This window comes from Lissotriton helveticus, chromosome 1_1, assembly GCF_964261635.1.
Source record: "Lissotriton helveticus chromosome 1_1, aLisHel1.1, whole genome shotgun sequence".
Lineage (NCBI taxonomy): Eukaryota > Metazoa > Chordata > Amphibia > Caudata > Salamandridae > Lissotriton > Lissotriton helveticus.
Genome location: NC_136057.1, coordinates 1,425,524,807 through 1,425,550,962, shown reverse-complemented (window position 1 = coordinate 1,425,550,962; position 26,156 = coordinate 1,425,524,807). Strand labels below are relative to the sequence as shown.

Below are 26,156 nucleotides of genomic sequence, written 5' to 3'. Positions count from 1 at the left end.
ATTCTCCTCAAATGTCAAACCTTACTAAAGAATCCTCGACCAACGGCCAGACAGATCTCGTCTCTGCTAGGATCCATGGCGTCTTGCATTTTCCTCGTTCCGAACGCCATGCTGCACATGAGACCTCTGCAGCAGTCGCTGGAGGATCAGTGGTCCCAGTTTTTAAACCGTTGGGAAGACAAACTGTCACTACCTCTGTCAGTGCGGATCTCCATTCGATGGTGGATGCAGCTGAGTCATCTGATAGTGGGAGTGCCTTTTCAAGAGGACATGCCCAGACGATCGCTGGTGACAGATGCGTCCCTGCCTATCTGAGTTCCCTTCAAGTTCAGGGAGTTTGGTCAGAGAAAAAAAGACTGTATCACATAAACATGTTGGAACTCAGAGCGGTTCATCTGGCTCTCAAGGCTTTCTTTCCAGCACTCACGTCATCCTCTCTGCTTGTTCAGACGGACAATACAACAACGATGTACTATCTGAACAAGCAGGGCGGAACGAGATCCAGACCTCTGTCGCTGGAAGCGCAAGCAATCTGGAAGTGGCTTCTGGCTCGGGGTATGACAATTTCAGCTGTCCATCTGCCCGGTGTCCTCAACGTCCAAGCAGACAACCTAAGCAGACACTTCGCAGAAGCACACGACTGGGTCTTAAAAGACGAAGTGATAAGAGATGTCTTCCAGGCCTGGGGGTCACCAGAAATCTATCTCTTCGCGGACGCCGACAACGCAAAATGCCGCATCTTCGCGTCCAGGTACCCACAACGAGGGTCCAAGGGGAATGCTCTATGGATGGACTGGTCAGAGAAATTACTCTACGCATTTCCGCCGATTCCACTCATTCCCTTGGTGATCAAGAAACTGTACAAGTCGAAGACAGACATGATTCTAGTGGCTCCGGATTGGCCTCGCCAATGGTGGTACCCGGATCTCCTGCATCTATCCAAAGTGCCGCACAGGAGGCTTCCTTGTTGTCCGGATCTGCTGACGAGAGAGAACGGCAGGGTGTTCCATCCCAACCTGCCGTACCTGAAGCTAGCAGTATGGTTCCTGAGTTCGTCCAGTATGGACATCTAGGCCTCTCGCAGGACTGCATGCACATTTTAAGAGAGGCAAGGAGAGCTTCTACAAGAAAGACGTATGCTTTCAAGTGGAAGCGTTTTTTCATGTGGTGTGCTGCTGAAGGACATGACCCGATTCGAGGTCAGGAACAGGTACTGTTACCATACTTACTTTCTTTGGCCAAAGCAGGTTTACAGTATTCCTCTATCAAGGTCCATCTGGCAGCAATAACAGCATATCGAAAGTCCCCTACCCAGGGGTCTTTCTTTCAAATGCCAGTTGTGAAGGATTTCCTGGAGGGTCTCAGGAAAGTGTATCCTCCCGTGAGGGCTCCGTCACATCCTTGGGAACTTAATGTGGTTTTGTCTAAATTGATGGGTCCTCCATTTGAACCTATTCATAAGGCTTCCCTTCAACATCTGTCATGGAAGGTGTCCTTCCTTGTAGCGATCACTTCTGCGCGCAGGGTGAGCGAGATTCAGGCCTTTTGTGCTACAGAACCCTATCTCGTTTTCCATGCGAATAGAGTGGTGCTTCGGACTCATCCCAGATTCCTTCCTAAGGTAGTCTCGGATTTTCACATTAACCAATCAGTGACACTACCTACATTTTTTGCTAATCCGAGCTCTTCAGCTGAAAAAGCTCTACACTCTTTGGATTTGAAAAGAGTTTTGAAGTTTTACCTTGATAAAACTAAGAGTGTTCGAAAGACTGATCATCTGTTTGTGAACTATGTCCTCTAAATACGGGCTTGCCTGCATCCAAGAGGTCCATTTCTAGATGGATTGTGTCATGCATTTTGTTATGTTATCAGTTCGCACGAAAACAGCTCCCAGGTAGACCGAGAGCGCACTCCACTAGAGGAAAGGCTGCTACTATAGCAATGCTTAAAAATGTTCCTGTTCATGAAATTTGTAAGGCGGCTACATGGCGTTCGGTTCACACCTTTTCTCGCCATTACTGCCTTGATTCTGATGCTCAAGCGGATGCCCAAGTTGGTCAGGCATCCCTGAGGAATTTGTTTGGGTAATATCTATATGAGTGTACCGTTTAGAGAGTCTGGTATTGGTCCGCAGGGTATGGGATGGGCTTGCACTCTATTCAGTGCTTATGACTATTGATGAGTATCCCCTGGAAGAGAAGGATTAGTTACTTACCTGTAATCCTAGTTCTCTTCCAGGGGTATACTCATCAAAGTCATAAGCACACCCACCCGCCTCCCCGGACGAATACCAGAACTGTCTCTTTTACATGTTACCCATGCAGTTATCACACTGTTATACGCCGTCCAAAAGAACTGACCTAACTGTCACCTGTGGTGCATGATGGGAGCCTGGAGGCTCACAGAGGTCTTAAAGGCACGGCGCCAGATTTTTCTGTTGTTACAATGCAGCCTATCTAGGCTAAAGCTGCATCTATGATCCTGCCTGTTTTTACCTTTGAAAATAAAGGTTTTGTGTTTCAAAGAAAACCTAGGCAGTGTTTTTTTCTTTACATTATCATATAATGTGTTTTATATGTCTTTATTTAGCAAATGTAAAGATTTTACAGGCTATTATGGCAGTTTTTTTTAGCCTAGTATGGTTATTTTGGGCTGCATATGTATATGTATATGCATATTATCTATATATATATGGTTATTTTATGCGTATTTATATGTATTTATATATATATGTAGATATATGCATATTATTGGCTATTGCTCCGGGGTCCCGCACGTGGGCTGGACTATTCAGTGCTTATGACTTTGATGAGTATACCCCTGGAAGAGAACTAGGATTACAGGTAAGTAACTAATCCTTATAACCTTACCTAAGCCTGTGGGAGGTATGGCTCAATGGAGGGAGGAGGGCAATGCTTTCAATAGTATAACACTGATAAAGAACTTCAGAATTAGCATAGAATAGAAGTGCTGCATGGTAGGGATAAGTTCTCCAATAGTAATATGCCAGGTCACTTATTTTATCAGGATTGCTCCCGGTTCGCTGTTCCTCCAACCTACTTTAGTGAGGAGAAAGAATAAAGTGGTCCTATTTTTAAGCATCTCCTTCCTGGAGCCATTTGGCCTTTCAATGGGTGTGGGGTCAGACTCACATCAGACGCTTTAGCGTAGGAGTGATTTCATCATTGTGTTACGTGATGTGATGATACAGTGTCCCATAGTGGGGGCACCATATTGAAGAGTGTGGATCCTGGTAAATTTATATCACCAATGAAATTCGACATCATACTTAAGAGAGACAAAAATAAAATACTGGATTGTGTTAAAAGACTGGAGGAAATAAATAAAGGCACAAATCAGTTTGAAATTGTTCTCATGCGGGATAAGATCTCTAAATTACAAAAAGATTTAAGAAGGTTCTCAGACAAGGTAACATATCCTTACACCAAAGAAGATTACTTCAATCAACCACAAACTAATCGAGATAAGACCCATCCTAGGAGATGGTTCTCTCACCGGGAACGGTTCAGCTGGGACAAGTTGAGAAACAGAGGAAGGAATAGGTACAGAACAACTACACCATACCGCTTCGTCAGTAAAGCACATCCACACCCTTTCTGCATCCACCATAGTTCGCCACCAGACCTTTTTTTTTAGGAAGAACAGGGGAAGAGGGAAAGGATGAAGAAAGAACAGACAATAAAATGGGATGTACCCAATATGAGGGTCACACGCAGAAGATCACAGGAACAACAGCCACAACCAGGACTGAACAATGCAACAAGATAGTGATCCCTCTTTCAAACAAAGGGTCAAGAGCAGGTCTTCCTGGCAACAGCTGAAGAACCTGCTTTGTGTGTAGATACCGTCTTTTATCTTCAGCAGCAACACCAGACAATAGGATTACGCTGGTGGACTGAAACTACTTCTGAAATAGTTTGCACTGGAAGGGAAAAACTGGAGTCCAGGAAAACCCTTTTCTACTGCCCAGGCCAAACAGCGCCTTGAGACCCTAAATAAATGTATGATTGATTGATTGAAAATAAGAATAGGTGGAAAATGAGGAATAGAGGAATTCCAGATGAGTAACCAAGCAAGCAAGCAAAGCAAAGCACAATTGTGATGCAACCTAGACTTGGATGGATCCATTTATATAGTGCTGGAACAGGTTGTGACCTGGAAGGAGAAACAGGAAGTAACCCCCGCCGCCCCATCTTGTATTAGAAGGGTTTCAATATTCAAGATGAATTGTGTGGCAAATATTATTTGTGCCATAATCATGTTTTAAAGTGGAGAAAAATAACTGACCCACGCTGTGGCAGCAACCCTGTAGGCCTGGTGTGGAAATCTTATTAGCAAGATGTGCTTCAGAGACAACGTATGCAGGAACAGACTCGGCCTAGAATGCCCTGCACGTGCTTCAGAAGAAACTCTGAGCCATGCAAGAGAAATGGAAAAGACTTGAACTAGAATACCCAATGCATGCTTCGAAAGTAATGAGAGCTAGGAAACGAAAGCACGGCAAACAGGGCTTGGGCTGGCGGGTCACCACTGCCGCAAGCACTGAGCAGGTAATGAGAGATTCCTTTCATAAAACCTTAACACCAATACACATGGCAGAACTAACCAAGGGTCTAGGATTTGAACTCACTCCGACCTGAAATAAACATGGTTGGCATGCGACAAAAACTGGTGGAATTGTTCTGGCCGAAGACATATTTATCCACTGTGGAAACAGATGGAACACATGCCACATGGTTAACACAGGTCTGAAGAAAAAAATCATCCTTCCAGCCACCAAACCAAAGTACCCCAGCAGAGTTCCTTATCTTCGAGCAAGTTGTAAATAGATTCAGACACAATAAACAGATACAGGTCAGAACTTGATAACCTATTTCGGTACAAGCGAAGCAGAAGAAGCATCTGTAAAAGAGCAGACCAGAGACCCAAAGATAGTGATTAGACCTGCAGATAAAGGTGGGGCCATCATCATACAAAACACAATTTCTTGCAGAGAAGAATGTCTTTGGCAACCTAATAAAACTGAATATTACAGGACGACAGAAAAGGACCCTACGGAAGAAATGAGCACTAAAATCAAGTCAGTGGGAGAAGAAGCTCTTACAGAATTGTGGATTAACTAAATCACATTCTATATCACAGACCACCCAAAGATACCCAACACATTACAAAAAGTACATAAACAGGATTAATTATTACCTGGCAGCCCCATAATGTCTGGAATACGTGTGGTATTGGAACCGCTTTCACAATTTTGTGACTGGTTTCTACACCCCCCCTAGTGAAGGATTTTTGTGTAATGTTGAATTTCTGAATGATTGACATTTTGATAACTATGGACCTAGAGTCACTGTACACAAAGATTCCTCAACATGAAACCATAGTCGTAGTGGAGAATGCACTGAGGACTCAAGAATGGAATTACATAACGTCAGTTTCATTCATAATGGCATGTGGTCATTTAGCCTTAATACAAAACTAATTTTAATTTGAAGGTACGCTATATGATCAAGTACACATAATCTCAAGGGGAAGCACCTTCACTCCTAGCGTACATGTTTATATGTATCTCAGTTTGAGATCGATCTCATTAATACAACTATCCATCTAAGAACAACATACCTATATGGAGAAGATATACAGAAGATATATTCATCATATGGGGAGAAGAAGATAGGATCAAAATCGTTATGATCTGGATTGACAATCTGAATCCCTACGTAAGCTTTACACACGAAAAGAAATCCTTTTTAGATAAATGGATAACATTGCAAAATGGACATTTGAAAATCAAAGTATTTCAACAACCAAAAGATAAAATGACCTTATTGATATTAGATAGGTTTCATCCAAAAGCACATTGTGAAAACCTCTTCTTTGGGCAATTCTGGCACTCATGGGTGGCTGTTCAGAAATATCAGACTATGATTGCCAGGCCAATGATCTTTCTAAGAAACTAATGGGCCATGAATAATCACGAGAAGCCTTTCTGGAAGATAACCAACTAATCAAATTCGAAAGACTGACCTGTGTCACAACCTACACTGCACTTTCCACCAAAGAAAAAGATTGATGAACACTGACTCGTACTAAACACAGGAAGACACAACTTTGACAGACACTATTACTTTAAAAAGAAGAAGGAATCTGGGAGACATGGTAGTCTATACCCGGAAAACACAAAAAGCCAATACACCAAGTAAAGACACTCTGTGAAGCCTACCTAAAATATTAGGCCGCCATCCTTGAGGAATTCGTAGTGTCTATCTCGTCACCAAAATTACTATCACAATTGATTTAATATTGCTAAAAGAATGGGAACTGAGAAACTTCACCAATTGCAATTCAGATCATGCCACATACATGTTATGCAATGACAAAACCACTCCTACGCTACAGCATAATATGTGATTCTGATCTATTCCACGTATGAAAGGCCAAATAGCAATAGGAAGGAGAAACTTAAAAACTGGATCACTTTCCTCTTCCCCCTCACTACAGAGGGTTGGAGGAACAGCGATCCACGTGCATTGCGATCGTTGATGTAGTGTCCTGGCATTTGACTATTGGTTAAAGTATTATCTACCACTATGCACCCCTTCTCCGGTATTGGATCTGTCATCGATGCACATGCTTGAATCATTACTCTTCGTCAAAGTGGGAGTCCCACAGTATAATTAGAAAACAGTACAAAATTATACGTATGGCCTATAATGGCTCAAAAACATTCACTTCAGAAACTCATCCACATTATTTATCATGAACCAAACTTCAGCCAATCAGGTGACAGCACCCTCTAGAACACTCACCAGAGAGGCTTCATTTCCTGCATCTTCTCAATAACGAGGATTATATGTCATCATTGGATCTCCATGATGCCTATTTGTACATTCAAATCCACCCAAAACATCCCTAGTTCTTAAGATTCAGGGTAGCCAGCAGTCATTACTAATTAAATGTTCTCCCTTTTGGATTGAAATTAGCTCATCGTATTTTCACAAAATGCTTAGCTCCAGTTGCAGATCATTTAAGACAAATGGGTTTTCAGGTATTCCCATGCCAAGACGATTAGTCGATAAAAGCGACAACTTCTCGTCAGGCACCGAAGGCAACAAGAGCATGTCTTTTGCTATCCAACAAACTGGGCCTTACAGTCAACATGCAGAAATTGTCTCTCAATCCTCTGACAAAGATAACATTCTTGGGAGCAGTCCTCAACACAATTGAAGACAAAGCATTCTTGTTTCAAGAAAGGAGAATAAGAATCAAGCTCCTAGCACTGAGATAACTGAAAAGAAAATTTGCTTCCGTTCACCTATTCAAGTCACTCCTCAGGATGGTGCTCTTTTGCATTTTGGTAGTACCATATTGCCACCTCAAAATATGGCCTGTACAAACAACGGCTTCAAATTCAAGGGTCATTCAACGATGTAATGCAAATCACTTCAAACATGAAAATGTCTTTACACTGGTGGACAAATGACACCAATCTGTGCATAGGATTAAGCGTCCTACCTCAGATACCCGAATTTGTTATTGCCACAGACATGTTCCTAGAGGGGTGGGACACTCACCTACAGGGTTTATGTATCATTGGAAAATAGACTCAATGACAAATGAAAATGCACATAAATCTGCTAGAACTCAAAGCCATAGTTCTGTGTCTGAGGAAATTGTTATGAAGTAACTCTCCGAGCTCCCTCCGGGCCTATTCCTGTCCTGATGAGAGCAGAGTAGATGGTTCTACCTTTAAATTACTACGAGTGTACAAATGTACAAATCACCTGGAAGCTCTGCCTGTTGGCCCCACCCACCTTAGTAGTATGTAATGGTCTTTCTGCTTTTTGCCACGATGATGGACAGATTAATATAGGGCCCCCCAGCACATTTCAGGATGCTTTTGGTGACACATTCTTGATGCCGATGAATAAGAGGGCATCTCCACCAAACAAAGAAGCGCTTACTTCATATATTTAAGAGGCAGGACTCTTGTTTGGTGGAGATTTACGTCTTTGTATTCTCATTGTCTTCACTATAGAAGGATTCATGTTATCACAGATTTCTGGATAAATATGAATGAGGAACAATCACATTGCCGAAATGCATATAAAGTCATTGGAGACATTTCCTTGCCGTGCATTATGCAGCTGTAGTGTAGAATATGCACTAGACATTTACCCACGAGGTAGCACTTACTTATTAACCAGTAGAAAGTACTCCAGTTGGGTAGACATTTTATGCAAAACTGTGAACTCTTGTTGTATAAACAGACAGGTTAAGTTCAGTTCTGGCCCTGATGCTCATTTCACAAACATTAAACCTCAACAGGAAGCGCTTACAAGTAAACACATAGCAGGTGCCCCAGTTGAAGCACGAGTTCTGTAAAGGACAAATGATGCTAACTTCTTGGGCTTGGCGAAAGCAAAGCAAGTGTGTTTCCACTTGTATTTCAAATTTAAAAACAATATGAAATCCTTAATGGAGGTGAATTCATTATTGAGCTATTGGAGCACAATCTGATGAGTGGTTTCTTTCTTGTCTCCTGATGAGAGCAGAGTCCATGGTTCTTCCTATTAAATACCCTAAGTATACAAATGCCCAAAATCCATTGCACCACTCACACACCCACTCACAGATATACACAGTCACTCATATACTGACTCACATGCCCACACAAGCACTCGCAGGCCCACACAGACACTCACACAGGTACTCACAGACCCACTTACAGACCCACACAGGCACTCACACACCCACTTGCACAGGCATTCACACACCCACTCACAGACCCACACAGGCACTCATAGACCCCCTCACATACCCACACAAGCACTCATACATCCACACAGACACTCACACACCCACTCAACACACACTGACCCTCTCACAGACCCACACAGCCACTCACAAACCTAGTCACCGTCCCATACAGCCACTCACACACCCACTCACAGACCCATACTGCCACTCACACACCCATACAGCCACTCACATACCCACCAAAACACTCACGCACTCACTCTCAGACCCATACAACCACTCACATTGCCCACTCAGTGACCTATACAGCCACCACATACCCACTCTCAAAGGTGACAGGTTACAGTTAGGAAAAGAACATTTTAACCGTAGAATTTCACTGAAAAAACAAATGTTGCAGGCATGTTATAGTTAGGAAATAACATTTAAAAAATGTAGCAATTCACTGGAAAAAATAAGTTTACAGGGAGGTTATAGTAAGGAAATAGAATTTTTTGAAAAACTTTACAAATTCCCTGAAAAAAACAAAGGTTACATGGGCGTCATAGTTAGGCTCAGATTTCACTTGTACAAAACGAGTGAAATTGAGCAGTTAGAATTACCTGAACTAACTATAACTTACAGCTAGATAAACGACAGAGGGACCCTGAGAAAGCTAATTCTAGGGGAACATCCAACCAGGGGAAGAAACAAACTGAAGAACGTCGAAAGATGTCCCCAAATGTAAGCAACAAAGGGCAATAGCTCCAAAATATTGAAAATTCATTTACAGATCAGCTCATATGCTTTTTTATTTATTTATCATCTTTTAATATGTTATCATTTTTTGAAAAAAGAGTCAGGCAAAAATATAGAAAAATTCATCCATGAAGGTACACAAAATGTCACATAAAAACATATTCATATATACTATACACAGATATTCATAAAACATGAATACAGCCCACAATTAACTAAGTACAACATTGAAGGTACACACTATGGGGCCCATTATGATGTCGGGCGGATTTCCTCCGCCAGGCTGGCGGAGGCAATCCGCCCGACATGCATGTCCTGATTCCCCCCCCCGCCAGATTAGGATGGCGGAGGGGCCAGCGGCAGACGGAAAGACCGTCCACCGCTTTACCGACCGCGGCGGTGATAGATCAATATGGTGCCGGTGTCCAATGGACACCGCCAGCCATATTACGATGGCTAAATTCAGGGACCTCTCCGCGGCGGCAATGCCGCCACGGAAAGGCAGGTGGTGATTGCTGCGGGGGCCCCCCGCGGGGGCCCCAGGTGATGCCAGTGTTGGGGGTGCACATGGGGGGTACCTATGGTACCCCCCCACATTTGCATATGCAAAGCGGCAGGCACCGCGCGGTGCCTGCCGCTTTGCATATGCATATGCGTGCTGAAATGTTTATCATTGTGGCGGGCGGTGCTGAGTGCACCGCCCGCCACAATGATAAACATGTAGGATGTGCCCACCACTGTGGCGGGCACATCCTAATTCCCCCTACGGCACCCCCGCCCTTATGGCGTGCGGTCCCGTTCTCCGTTAGGGTGGCGGGCGGGCAAAGTCCGCCCGCCATCCTAATGTGCCCCTATATGTCCAGCAACCTAGAAACAAATAGAGCCAACACATACAATAAATATAAATCACATACAATTACAAAAATGAGAGACATCAGACATTACATTAAACAAAATCTACAGTTCACAATGTAACATACAAAACACACACAAGGAGAAGCGCCGACGCGCGTTTCGGAAAGTACCAATATGTTTAAAAATTCCTTCGTCAGGGCGCACATTTCATGCTTTAATTTTTTATTTGTGACCAGAAGGTAGTCATCAATATATAGATGCATAATATAGTGTGAGAAGCAGGGCTGAGGAGGCTGTCTGTGGGGAAAAAAAAATAGAGGGTGAAAAAATTGAAGGGGGTGGCATTGTGGTTTTGGATAGTTAGGAGTATAAAGAACAGATACTTCTCATGCTCAATGTGCCTGAACACTTTCGTCGGGTCTCCTCGTACCCATCAGAAAAAATTCAAACTGAGATTCTCGGGATTACTCAGAGAGCACTTGAACGTGTATTCATTTGTAGTCAAGAATTTGAATGCCTTAATTCATCTTTTTTTAAGATTCCAATACTTTACGGGGTGCCTAAAACGCATAAGAATACCCGTACACCACCGTACAGACCCATTGTGTCCATGATTGGTTCCCTCACCGAATCATTATCCAAATTTGTAGATGCCTGCCTTTCGTCCATGGTACGCCTCTTACCTGCCTATATCCATGATACGGGACATCTTATCACCAAAATTGAGGGCCTTAGCTTTAATGCCAATACGGATATTTTGGTCTCAATGGGCATTGAGGCCTTATATACTAACATCTCCAAGGTGGGGCACTAGAGGCGCTCAAAAACATGCTTAACAACTATGACTGCCCCTCTGAGAAACTGTTCATCCTGGAATGTCTCGCCATTATCCTCAAGGAAAATTTATTTGAGTCCGACAAATCTATTTATCTACAGGTCCAGGGCATTAGCATGGGCGCGGCCTGTGCTCCTAATGTAGCTAATGCCTACATGGGCACCTTCGAGGATAGATTCATCTATAATGAGATTGCCCCCTTTTATGAGAATGTCACCAATTGGAATCGTTTTATAGTTGACATCTTCTTTTGGAAGGGCCCTGAGGAACAACTTAACAAATTCCTTTTATGGATCAACCTATGTGACCCGCATCTGAAATTTAGTACCAACACCAGTATCTCTAAAATTGAGTTTTTAGATGTCTGGATTTAGGTTACCAATCAACTTATTGAAGTTACCCTATGCACTAAACCTACGGCATGGAGTACCCTTCTTTACTAGGAGAGCTTTCACCCCCGGAGCCAGAAGAATAGTATACCCTTTAGTCAATTCTTGAGGCTCCGTAGAAATTGCACTGACATCAGCAATTTTGAGTTTCATGCCTCCCAACTTAAGACTAAATTTCTTCAGAGAGGATATCCGCACAGATTGGTGAAAGAATCATACAAGAGGGCCAAATGTTTCAACCGCGAAGCCCTGCTGTGCCCAGACAAAGAAAAAAATTACTCCAAATTAGTTGTGGTCACTAACCATTCCAACTTTAATGATAAACTTAAATATATCGTTAATTCTCAATGGCACGTTCTAAATACTGATAAATCATTGGAAAAACTGGAAAAAACGGATTTTCGCATTCAGGCGGAACACGAATCTCAGAAATTCCCTAGTTAGGGCCTCGGTGGCCTCGAACCCTGGGTCTACCCAGAGATCCATCACAGGTTCTAACCCCATAAATGGCACCCACAGATGTGGTAACTGCCACGCATGTGATGCCGCCTTGGTTACCTGCGAACTTGTTTGGGGCAAGAAAAAGTTCACCCTTAAGGAAATGACTAATTGCCGCACAACTAATGTAATCTATCTGCTGCTTTGCCCTTGTCAAAAGGGATATGTAGGGGAGACTAGTAGGCAATTTAGAACGCGGTTCAGCGAACACAAGTCATCTATCCGCAACCAGAGGACTGGAGCTCCCTTGGTTTCCCATTGGAATGAACTTAAACACACTATTCAGGATCTCAAATGACTTATCCTTGAACGGGTGGTCTGCCCTAAGGATGGCACTGTTGATGCACTTAGAGGCAAGAGGAAGGTGTTCTGGATTTTTACTTTACAGACGGCCACCACGGGTTTGAATGAATGCCTACCGTGGGAGAATGCCATTATTTAGTTATTCTGTGGCCCTCGTTCCTGTTCTCTCCCTTCTGGCCGAACCATCCTTATGTACCTGGGGAACTGTATTTTACCCCTGGCTTTGACCTTGTTGGGGTTCTTCTAGCCTAGTTCCCTGTATGCCTAGTCTGTATCTGTATACTAGCCTCTACTTTGCTTGTTGGCTCCATCTCGTAATTTTTCTAATAAAATTGTTTATCATTACTCTTACTGTTCTTCACTTTGTATCTGCAACTTCTAGCCGGTCTTGCAAATATTGTTCATTTAGACTAATAAACCCACCTCTTTTAGTGCGACAATTTTGAGGATGTAAGTACATGTTTGGGAACTTACTTTTAATCTTAATCTCTGCTAAACGCTTTTCTGGGGTTTTGCCCACTATTTAATGGCACCCATTGAAATTTTTCATGGGCCAGTCTTGGGCACCTTCTGGTCCGCTTTGCAATATTTATTATTTCTGCACATATGCCTTTTTATCACACACTCGAAAAAATCTTTCTAAGATGGTCGACGCGTTCTTTCATTTGCGTCCTCGGGTCGGGCTCACATTTTTTAGCTTGGATGCCCTCTTGCCTGCATATTCGAAATAACTTTAAGATGGCTGATGCTTTGTTGCTATTCTCACCCCAGGGTCCGTCTTCTATTTTGCACGTGCATGCTCTCTTCTCTGCATTGTTGTTAAATTGTAAGATGGCTGATGTAATTTTCCACTCGCACACGCATGCTATGACGTTCTAGTCATCACGCCGATAATCCCAGATGTATGCTGTATTGGAACCTTGATTCCCGGAAGGGCCATATATTTATAGGAGGGGCCATTCTTGCTACTTCCACCGGCCTGTTCCTTGGCGCCACCGGCGGTCCGTGACTTTGGGTCTTTTTAGCTAGGTAAGCGGCGCCTGAGGCTATACTTATACTATGCGCGCAAGACCTCATCTCTTTCGCCTATTTTTAACTCGCCTCATGCTGGTGCCTGCTCTGTCATTGTTTAGGCCTCCATTCCGTATAACCCTGGCCTCACCTATTCTGGGACATTTTTTCAACATTCCGGGCCTCTCTGCACTGGTTATTCGGGTACTCCATTTAAGATTGCGCCTGTGTGTATCTTCACCTGTAATCCAGGTAAGCGTTGTGTGGTATCCCTGTCCACCTTGCGCTCCAGACTTAATTAGATACACTCATTAGTTCTCCTTCTTTACTCTGCATCTGCTTTGTTTTATTTTCCTAGCCTCCAAATTCTGGCTTTTTGTGGCTCGCCATCTTTGGTGTAGCAGGATTTATCCAATCCTTGTGGCGCGATTCTACCCTCCTTTGCCTGTTGGAGTACATTTGACCTGTATCTACAATAGGATCCTATGCACAGTTACCTGTGAGTAATTCCTTCTGCTTCTGCTACACAACCCTCTTTAACCCTTCTAGTCCTCAGACAGCACATTTACTGCTGGCTTCCCATTCTTGTCCTTTTCACATAGATCTCTTGGTTGTCCGTCTATAGCCCCTTTTTCTCGGACTCCTTTGTTGTCTAAACGCCGCAACCTGGGCCAGTCCGTCCACTATTCAGGCTGATTGCTTGTCCCCCGGTTGGTTACTCGTAGTACTTATTCTCTTGCGCTGATTAGTTCTCACTACATCCCCCTTTTCCCCTATATCTATTTCAGAATTTTATTTTACTCTGGAGTCTAATCCAGTTCAGACCGGACCCCATGTTCAGAGAAAGCCTGTGCTTCATGATTGTCAAGGTTTGTTTACTACAATATTAGTGGTGGACATGCTATTGTGACTGCGCACAGTTGATTGGGATGTAAGGTTTGAGACATGGTTGGATTGTCAGGTGTTATTCACCAATCTTCTCTTTCTTTATTTTGTCTTTTCATCTTTATTCATCTTCTTTATCATAACTCTGTGTTATTCTTTTGTCTTAATTGAATGTCTTGCTCAATGTTTGACCTGATTCGGTCCTGTTTTTTACTTTCTTCAATTTTTTCACCCTATATTTTTTTTCCCCACAGACAGCCTCCTCAGCCCTGCTTCTCACACTATATTACTCATCTATATATTGATGACCACTTCCTTGTCACGTATAAAAATTAAAGCATGAAATGTGCGCCCTGACGAAGGAATTTTTTAACATATTGGTACTTTCCGAAACGCGCGTCTCCTTGTGTGTTTTGTATGTGACATTGTGAACTGTAGATTTTGTTTAATGTAATGTCTGATGTCTCTCATTTTTGTAATTATATGTGATTTATATTTATTGTATGTGTTGGCTCTATTTGTTTCTAGGTTGCTGGACATATAGGGGCCCATTAGGATGGCGGGTGGATCGCCCCCACCAGGCCGGCGGTGGCTACCATCCTTGCTGCAAAGACCCCTGCCATATTAACATGGCTTTGGGGTCCGCGGCGGACGGAAAGACCGTCCACCCCTTTTCCGCCCCGGTCAAAGGGTTTCTATGGTGGCGCTGTCTATCAGACACCGCCAGCCATATTAGGATGGGACTTTTCAAATGCCTTTTTCGTGGCGGCAATGCCGCCACAGAAAGGCATGCGGAGTCTGCATTCGGGGCCCGATGTGGGCCCCCATGGACTCTGGGGGGGTGGGGGGTGCACATGGGGGGCACCTATGGTGCATGCCTTCCTGCGATTGTGGCGGGCAGTGCTGAGTGCACCGCCCGCCACAATGGTAGGAATGCAAGATGCGCCCGCCACTGTGGCGGGTGCATCCTAATGCCAGGCACGGGATCCCCGCCCTTATGGCGGGCGGTGCCTGGTACCATGAGGGTGGCGGGCGGGCAAAGTCTGCCCGCCATCCTAATGGGGGCCATAGTGTGTACCTTCAATTTTGTACTTAGTTAATTGTGGGCTGTATTCATGTTTTATGAATATCCGTGTATAGTATATATGAGTATGTTTTTATGTGACATTTTGTGTACCTTCATTGATGAATTTTTCTATATTTTTGTCTGACTCTTTTTAAAAAAAAATTATAAAATCTTAAATGATGATAAAAAAGCATATGAGCTGATCAGTGGGTGACTTTTCAATATTTTGGAGCTATTGCCCTTTGCTGCTTACATTTGGGGACATCTTTTGACGTTCTTCAGTTTCTAACTATAACTTACACCCTTGAAATCCATTACTTATGATATCGCATATTACATCACTCATGATTGTTCCAGTGAATGAATATATATATATATATATCAATTCAAAACGCTTAGCAGCCGCCAAGCTCCGCTTCCCTCGAGCCTCTTACCGAGGGCGGTTCGTGTGTAGGTAGCGAGCCTTCACATAAATTCAATTCCTGACTTCTCCATTTAGGCCAGTGAACACACGAACACCACTGCTAAAGAAATGCTTTTAATGCAGATTTAAAGCAACGAACAACTCTACGCGTTTCAGGAGCTCACCTCCCTTGCTCACGAGTAAAAGTGTTTGTGATCACAAAAGGTTTTTAAACTAACATGTGACTTGTTGAAAAATAATCATAGAAAGCAGACTGACGCTGCAACATAAACAGTGATTCGATACTGATATGGAAATTAACCTTCTTGCTATTATTTCAACCACTTACTATCCTTTGCATAATTTTTAGGATACATATGAGCTTTAATTAACATCATCATGTTAAAACAATTATAGGCTAAAGGAAATAATGTCAGAATCGAATTTCAGATTCTATTTCTTATGGCTGGTTACTCGCCAGTTCCTTGATATCTCCTATAACATTAGACCTCGAGTTGTTCTGCCCCAGTGGGCCAAACTCATTACTTTTTTTCACCCTCGGAATAAGAAATCATATGTTCCTTGCACAAAATATGCTGGATAGAAAGCCACTCTGACAATGCTAATCAAGGGGTACTTTCGTTCATCTTCAGAAATGATTGCATTTCTAATTCTCTTCATGTGTTTCGAAACACCTCGGCAATATCTATTGGATATTGATCCAATTACCATTAAACCGTACTTTTGCCCAAGTGGGCTTTATAAATTATAATAATGCCTGCTGGATGTAAATCTGATTCCGAAACTTTACATGTAATTCAGTATACTACGAAAGTCTCTATTTTCATTGTCTTATAGCTTGGCTTCTGTGAATCCGTCTTTTTCTTCTTCATCCATCCACCATCAGTATCTATAAACAAAATAATAAATTCAGCCTACAAATTCAAACAACACCCTGTGAATTAAAAACTTTTTCGTCAATTACGAATACAAAAACTGTTTTTGTGACGTTAGCCTTCCTGTCCTAAACCATTGAAATGGTACTTAAGCTGTGTATGCATTATATTTACAAATTTGAGCATTTTTCATCCTTTCAGTTAATTATACATTAGATCTGGATCCCAACTCTACTTCATCTCAGATCTGATCACTTCCCTGGTTAACTGTCAAAAAGAAGAAAGCATCTTGTTTAGTGGACAGTGATATTAGACACGATTACAATCCTGTTAGCTAAGATGGAATTCTGACCCAGACATTCTGGCTGGCACTAGCTGCCCTCACGTCAGACAAAGCTCTACGGTTAAACCCAGATTATATCTCTTAACCAAGATGGGTTTCTAATTCCTCATCACAGTTATGCCCGATTGGTGCCACTGTCTGATATTTAATGATCAATCTGGATTCCAATCTACGGAGTTTTTGAATTTTATTCCCTCCTCTTTCATCGTGTTTAACACAGTCCAAAACACAGAATCTCAATAGATTGGGGTTCTGATTATGCTCCGTCTGAAAATGCCTGGCCATTGGATAGGCCTTGTCGCAGTTTTTTATGGCCCTTAAATGTTCTAAAATCCTGATTTTAGCTTTATGTTTCGTACTGCCTATGTAGGCCTTATCACATGGGCAGAACAAAGCATATACGGCGAACTCCGTATTACACAATGTGTATTCTTGTATCACGAAGGGTTCCATAATCGGTGAGAGCCTTGCTTCTTTGCAGTTCTTACTGTGTTTACATGCTTTGCAGCTTCTACACGGGAAAAATCCCTGTATTCCTCTTGGTTTGTCCTTGCCCGGTAAAATGGCGCTGCACAGCTCATCACTCAATGATTTGGATTTTTTGAATGTTATTTGGGGCTGAGTCTCCACAAACTCTGCAATCTCAGGGTCTGTCTGCAGAACAGGCCAGAATCTTTTTAGGCTGCGTTTGATCATAAACGCTTGGCTACTATATGTGGTTATGAAGCGCGTTTTCGTATTTTCACTGTCCTCAACTTCTTTTCTTTTTTCTATCAACAGAGATTCTCTTCTTCTTTCTTCCACAATCTTTTTTGCTCTGTCAATGATTTTCTTTGTGTATCCTCTGGCCCCAAATCTCTCAACCATATTCATTTCTTCTTTCCTAAAACTGTCGGAAGTGCTACAGTTTCTTTTAGCTCTTAGGAGTTCCCCTATTGGTATGCTTTGTATTAATGAGCTCTGATGACAACTGCGAGCATGTAGCAGGCTATTGCCCGCGGTCTCTTTTCTGTACAGAACGCTTTCCAGTCTGTTGTTTTCCACACTTAACCTCAGGTCTAGAAAATCCAAGCTCTTTTCTGCCCACTGGCTCGTAAAGTTCAGATTGAATTCATTGTGATTCAACTCCTCCACAAAGTTCATAGCTTCTATTTCAGAACCTGACCAAACCACAAAGACGTCATCAATGTATCTAACCCATTTGATGACTTTTTCTTTATACATCGGTGACCTGTAGACTACCTCCTCTTCCCAGTACCCCATAAAAAGGCAGGCAAAGCTAGGCGCAAAGCAAGTCCCCATTGATCTTCCGAGGACCTGCCTGTAGATCTTAGAATCAAAGAGGAAGTAGTTTTGTGTTAGGCACAGTTCCATTATTTTGAGAAGCATTTGTGTGTGGTGGAGGTAAGAGACCGATCTCCTAGAGAGGAAATGTTTGCAGGCAGTCAGACCCTGTGAATGGGGAATGCAGGTGTATAACCCCACTACATCTAGTGAGAGTAATGAGTAGTTTTTGTCCCAGTTCAATGACTCAATGAACCTCAAAAAAGCTCCTGAATCCTTTATATAGGATAGTAGAGTCTGTACCCAGCATTGTAAAAAGAAATCTACATACTGTGAAGCATGTTCTAGACAACTTCCAATTGAGGAGACTATAGGTCTTCCCGGGGGGGTGGTTTCGGTCCTTGTGAATCTTCGGTAGAAGATACAACGCCGGGATCCTAGGGGATTTACATTCAAGGAACCTGTATTCTTCTATTTCAATAAGTCCCTTCCCTTTCCACTCTTGGAGCAGCGTGTGGAATAACCTGACTGATGCCTCATATTCCATGCGGTTGCTCCTGCTATACTTAGTTTGATCAGATAGCTGTCTCAATCCTTCCTGCACATAGTCTGTCTTATTCTGCACTACTACATTCCCCCCCTTGTCTGATTTCTTAATCACTATGCTGTGATCGTTCTTCAAGTTTAGCAGTGCTTTCCGCTGGTGGTTGTTAAGGTTACTCCAACCCTTGAATTTATGCTTTGAGATGAGTTGTAACTCTTTCTTCATACCCTTTTCGAATATATCTATGGCATCATTTTTCAGCTGGGGAAGTAAAGTGAATTTAGGCCTAAAACCACTTTTCGAGCTCATGTCTAAGGGTATATTCTCTGTCCTGAATCCTTCATATGGACAACTTGTATCTTTCGTTTCTCCTGATAGGATTTTTAATGAGTGTACTAGTTCGGCCTCCGCCATGCTCATACTGTTAGGTTTCTCACTAGGTGTCGTAGATTTGTCTGTAACTTTACACGCAAACCACTTCCTTATTCTTAACTTCCTAGTGAAGAAAAAAAGGTCAATGCGACTTTGTGTGAAATTAAAAGAGCTAGAGGGACAGAAACTTAACCCCAAAGATAAAAGCTCTACCTCATAGGTGGTGAGTATTCTCTGTGATAGGTTGATGACGGTTCGTCTCTCCATTATTTCGCCTTGAGTTGGCCCCTTGTTCGATGTCCCACGGGGCTTCCTAGATCTCCCATTGCTGAGGTATTCGTGTTTCTGCCTCCTCTGTTTCCTCTTCCTCGACCTCGGAAGGATTGCCTGTTGCCGGCTTCTCTTCCCTCCATGACCATCTTGAATTCCATTAAAACATTGGTTTTTACTCCTGAAAAACCTTGTAGACCCGATGAATCACTTCCACTCATTAAACTTCCTTCTGTTGATGTCTCATTGCTTACGTTTAATTCACTTCCCTCGGGTTGTACCAACGTCGTCAAATTGCTTGAACTTGTGCTTGTTGCTAGTAATGCTCCTCTCATTTTATCATACTTTCTTGCGAATGTGATTATTTGGCCTTTTTGGTAATAATCTCTTTGAAATTTTCGTTGTTTTCTCAGTTTTATATCTTTCTCGATTTTGCTCAGGCTGGTTTCCATTCTATCCATTTCCTTTTTGAATTCTTCCTCACTGCATAGGTTTTTCAATTCTTTACTCAGCTCTTCAATCTCTTCACTGAGCCTTTCCACATCCTTTGTTGCAAAACATACCAGCATTTTCAGCATGTTTGTTGAACATTGGTGGTTGTTTTCTGCCCATTTCTTTATCAGCTCGGGGTCTGGGTTATGAAAAGTTGGCATGACAAATATTCGCAGGCCTCTTGGGATCCGTGAAACGTCTATGTATTTTTGTAAGGTGGTGGCTTCCCACCACTTATTCTGTTCATTTTTCAGAGCTCTCCACAGCTTGTCCCATAACAATCTTTTTTCAGACTTTCCAGTTACTGGTGCCTCGTTAGTTGAAGTCGAGGCCACTCTATTTACTTGGCATTGGTCGAATATCTCATTCGCGTCTTGTATTCGTTTGTCTCTCCTTCCTGTTGCCATATTTCTACATTAAAAGCATTTCTTCAGCAGTGGTGTTCGTGTGTTCACTGGCCTAAATGGAGAAGTCAGGAATTGAATTATATATATATATATATATATATATATATATATAGAGAGAGAGAGAGAGAGAGAGAGAGAGAGAGAGAGAGAGAGAGAGAGAGAGAGAGAGAGAGAGAGAGAGAGAGAGAGAGAGAGAGAGAGAGAGAGAGAGAGACAGACAGACAGACAGACAGACAGACAGATAGATAGATAGATAGATAGATAGATAGATAGATAGATATATTAATTTTGGGAATCTCACATGCTTGTTTCTCATCCTACAGGTCATCATTGGGAGTATCTTCGAGGTGATATGGGCTGTTGTGAAACCCGGAACATCTTTTGGAATAAGTGTGTTACGAGCTCTCAGGTTATTGCGAATCTTCAAAGTTACAAAGTAAGTTATCTTGAATGCTGAGCATGTGTACCAGTGCGAACACATATGCCCTGCCTTCTGCTTGCTCTCTAATTCTTTACGTCTCTCAAACATCCACCTCTTTCATTCTTGTATGTTTGCTTTCTGTTTTTTTCCAAGCTCTCTAACGTTTCTACCATTCATTTCGCTTATCCCCTTCCTGCAAATCAGTTTCTGATGTTGTCACTCTTTCCTTCGCTCTGTTTGGTATTTTTCTCTATTTCCCATTTCACTCTTTTCAGTCCTCACACTTGCTCCTTCCTTGTCTGCGCTACCTGTCTGACTGACCATGTTTCCTCAGGTTGCCTTTCCTTAGTCCTTATGGCTCCTCTCTAATTGCCCCCTTACTCCTTGATGCCACATATGTTTCTAAGAGAAGTGTGCTCTGTGCCTCTTAAATGCGTGCTTTAATGCAGTAAAGTGCACTGGGGTTAGTCTGGTGGTTTGGTGCACTCTTGATAGCTGCTGTAAAACGGTGGTACTTGAACAGCTTCCAAAATGTCCCCAGACCTGTCCCATGTCTTCGGACAGAATCCAGTATTCCTTTGACGATGTGCCAGTCTGTATCAACCACTTGACTTACAGGTCACTAATTTGATATTGTCTGGTCCCACGCTGCCCTTTGAATCTAGTGTGTCATAGTATTATAGTGCTGGTTGCATGTCTGCCTTTCATTTGCAAGGGATTCTAGTTCAGTGCTTAATTTTAGCAGTGGATTCCGTTGCTTGGCACCGGCACTTAATTGTCTGAACCTGAATTTATGACAGCTGCCACATGGTGGCGCTGTCTGTGTAATTTAAAGATGAGCAAAAAATCAGTTATTTGTTAATTCAATATACATTAAAAAAAAAATACCTGCCACCAAAGCCATTCTTAAACCGTTTGTGGCCTCAAACAGCCTGGATTGTCACACTTCGGTGTGATGGTTAGTAGTTGTGTAAGTACAGTGGCAATGTGTAGTGCGAACTGCGGTGGCCTCCTAAAGATGGCCCCAGCACTTACTTTTTTATAAATTAAACACTGGTCTAGTTTCTGTAAGACTGCTACTGGTTCTTTTCAGGACCCCAAAGTCCAAATCTGATCCTTTGTCAGAAGGAGCAGGAGAAACTACTAGGCACAAGCGGACTGGGCTTCTCTGTTCGGGATGGATTAATACTAAACCATGTCAACAGCGGCGTAATTGGCACACATCTTGACAAGGATGCTGACAAAAGCGAAGCTCGTACTAATGTGCCAGTCTGCCATCACAACCAAATGCAATAAGACTCACAACAATGGGGCATATGTACAAGCCCCTATCGCCACCACAATGTCACTTTTAGTGACTTTGTGATGGCGATAGGAGCTTTATTTACAAATAAGGCAAATGTAAATAAGGCCCTCTTTCATGCTACACTTAGCGTGAAAGGGGCGGGCAATGGGTGTCGTGGTGGGCGTGCCACGCAAACCCCATTGATTTTGACGCTGACCCCTATTTACAAGAGCAGCGTAAATACGAGGCAGCGCCAAAATTAAGAACAGGGAAAACCTGGTCTTAAACAGGCAAAATGAGGAGAAATGCTTTATTTCTCCTCATTTTTGCTGTTTTCATGTGTACTTCCTTGGGCGGAACACATAGATACAGCAAAATGCAAATGATTGTTTATGTGCAGGAAGGTCCCACTTCCTGCTCATAAACAATAATTTAAAAAATGCTATTTTGCAACTTCTATGTGCGCTGCATTAAGCAACACACATAGAAGTTACAAAACGGCATTTAAAGATTGTTTATGTGTAGGAAGGGGCATTTCCCTGCACATATACAGTCTTTCCCTCAACACAGGCACCCTTGCAACATGGTGCAATGGTGTCTACGTTGGCACTAGGCAGCTTAATTTAGCGCCAGCGCAGGGGGAAACGCAGGGATGCCCTATATTCTAGTAAATATGATGCAGCCCTGAGTTTCTAAAGTGACAAAGCATGTAGTTTCTTGGCTTAACGACACGCTTCGGCACTTTCTAGTAAATATGCCCCTATGAGTGTTCGAAGTTGCGCTGTTCCCAGTGCGAACGTCATGACTATTTTTTTTGCATCAAAATGTTATAACTTAGGCACAAATTATGATTTTAAAAACACATTTCAAGATCAAAATCCTATACGACTTGATTTGGAGGAAAAACATCTTCAAAAATCCATTTGCACTGAAAGAACCCCCCCAAGAAATAATATGTGTAGATAGATTTTTTTTCTGACAAAAAATGTTGCTCATCCCTTTTACCAGAATAGGCCTATTCCTTTGCAAAATATGTTGCATCTTTCTGGGGACAGAATTAGACGGCATCTTTAAATGCTATGGTTCTCACACTGCTTGCATGCTTAACTCATGCTTGCAAACTTGAAGGACAATCTCACTGTGTGAGGAGGAGGCGGGGCCTTGAAAAGTGCGGGGTCTCGTGCAGAGAAGTATCTATGAGGCACTTTTGAACCCCCCACCCCGCCCCCAAGCTCCCTTCCTCCCACCAAAAAAAACTTGCTGAGGCTGGTTTCCTGGGTTTTTTTCACACCCCTTAATGGACATCGGCAGTTCAAAGCCTCGGAAATCAAGCTGGAGAACCACTATTTACAGTAGGTTTCTGCTTGTTTTCGCAGCCACCGTGTGATATCGTCTCACCACCGGGAGACTGTGTTATGGAAACTGATATCATGTGTCACACAATGGCATCGTGTGAGTTGGCAGGTGTGTTGACTAAGGTGCTTAATCTGAGCCGGTGCTTTCTGGTGCTCAGCTTCAGCACTTAATTGGTTTCCAGTGCTCAGCACCGGCACCTAATTGTCAACAACATATTTAGAACAGTCTACCAGATGGTGGCGCTGCTCATTAAATTTAGAGATGAGCAGAACAACTGTTCTCCAGTATTAGGGGTGTCTTTCATAGATTCACATGCTTGAATATTCCCCGTCGTCGAAGTGGGAGTCCCACGGTAAATAAAATAGCAATAATGCTAAATATATATATATATATATATATAAATATAATACAAGAAAAAAGAAAGGAAATACAACTGAAATCCTCTAAAAACGATTCCTACTTAGGAATGCAAGGTAAAGAGAAAAAACCATTTGTAACACATTAGTGTCATTATGTTAGTCCAAACTGCAGCCAATCAGGCGTCAGCACCCTCTAGAACCTTCTCCTCAGAAGCTCAAGCCCTCAGATTTTCTACCGCACGTCGTGTGAAGGGAGTCTCCCTGAGCTCTGCTCAGTTTTCTTCTCTATTCCTCTAGTTCCAGAAAATTCTTCAACATGTCAAGTAAGAAGTCTTTATTTAGACCCTGCTCTTCTTGTGGGAAGCTGCGTCTTTTTGAAAAGGACCCCCACCAGAAGTGTATTTATTGTTTGTACCCGGATCATGAGGCTGGCAGCTGCAAGTTTTGTAGAACCTTTTCTACCAAAACTCTGAAGGACAGGGAAGGCCGTCTTCTCCTTTGGCTGCAACGTCTTAAGGACAAGGACTCTGTGCTGTCCGACGCAGAAAGTTTACATTATGGTTTCTCTTCAGCAGCCTCTAAGCGTGGTAGTGTTCAGGAGGTTCCCTCTCCTTTCCTCAAGAAACCTAAGTTAGCCTTGTCTGGGGCTCCTGTGGTGTCTTCTGCCACTCCTACCACCTCTACGCCCACGAGACCTGGCTCTCAGGCGTCTTTGGCTGCCTCTCGAGGTGTTTCCACTCCTCTCAGAGTTCCGCCATCGACGGGAGCGTCGACGAGCGCTCCGACTACGAGAACAGCTTTGCCTGCCTTTTCGACGACGACGCTGACTACCACTTCAGCTTTCTCATCGTCGACGACGGTTTCGTCTACAGCCTCGACGTCGACGAGGGTTTCGTTGCCGTCAAAACCTGTCTCGTTGACGATTCCCATCTCGTCGACGAATAAGAGAGAATCATCGTCGACGAAAGACCCGAAGTCGTCGCCGTCGACTAAGGTCTCGTCGGCGAAGACGCCGCCGACCAAGATCTTGTCGACGAAGAAGATCTCGTCAACGAAGACAGGCCCGTTGACGAAGACTCCGTCTACGGAGTCAGTACCAGCATCGACGACGGCCCCGTCGACGACGGCCCCGTCGATGACTATATCTTCAGTGGATCGTCCGTCGACGGTGATACCGTCGACGACCCCGTCGACGACCATTCCGTCGACGAAAATTTCTTCAAAATTACCGTTGACGATACCAAAATCAGCCTCGTCGACGGCGACGGCTCCGTCGGCGGCGACACCGATTTCATTCGCATCTTTGCCGTTAGTGCCATTGAAGACCGCCAGCTCTTCACATCCTCGCACTACAGTACCCTGCCAACAGATCTCTGATCCAGAGCCTCAACCACCTTCTCCAATGTTCGCAACTACATCGGAGCATGATACAGATTCGGAGCATGAGGATGACGCCTTTGGGGCAGCACGTAGCCCCTCTGAGTTGATAATAAAATGTCAAGACACAGACTCTAAGGATGACAATGACCCAGTCTTTCAACAAGAGGAGCAATTCACTCAAGCTCCTGTGGCCACCATTCCTTTGTCCTTAATTTCTAATCTCCAACATATGCTGGATGATTATAATCGCCGTTTTCCTGCGACACCGCAGACTACACCTGCACAATGTCCCGCACCTGTAGCACTACCTCCACCTGCATTGCCGCCTATCGTACCACCTGCACCTTCACAGGTTCATAGATCTATAAGCATCCATACCACTATATACCCGCGGGATGCGGATGATGAGGAGGCGAACACAGAACGTGAGGACGGTGAAGTCCCAGACAACACGGATGAGGAGGCAGGTGACCAAGATATGGCCGAATGGGATGATTATCGGGCGCAGACGCCCTCTCCTCAACCTGGTTCCTCGAGTGAGTCTCCACCAGTAGATATCGCCAGTTTCCATCTTTTAATGGATAAAGCCGCTCAGCGTTTCAAACTCCAACGATCACAACGCGAGGAGGATTGTTTTCTTTATGACTTTAAGGACAAACCATTTAAGCAGGTACACACAATCCCTATTATTGATTTTGTTTGGAAAGAGGGCATTAAACTGATGAATGCTCCAAACTCCTTACCTGCTCAAATTCCGCGCCTTGAGAAGAAGTACAAGGCCCCAACTGGTTCTCCAGCTTGCCTGGTTTCTCATCCCAGGCCGGACTCTGTCGTGACTCAGGCCGCACAGCGTAGAGCACGGAATCCGGCGTCCCAAATCACAGCCCCTCCAGACAGAGAGGGCCGACGCTTGGATGCAATTGGCCGCAAGTTCTCAACCATGGCCTCCACGTCTGTCCGAGCAGCCAATGCCTTAGCCATTT

General features: G+C 43.4%; 1 protein-coding gene across 1 annotated transcript in view; it reads left to right on the top strand.

Moving 5' to 3' along the window:
- CACNA1A (calcium voltage-gated channel subunit alpha1 A) overlaps positions 1–26,156 on the top strand; it is a 1,120,700-nt gene that overhangs the window by 411,828 nt on the left and 682,716 nt on the right. Inside the window, exon 13 of the mRNA XM_078685323.1 lies at positions 20,696–20,808. Coding sequence (XP_078541449.1) covers positions 20,696–20,808 — 113 coding nt within the window. The remainder of the gene's footprint in view (positions 1–20,695; positions 20,809–26,156) is intronic.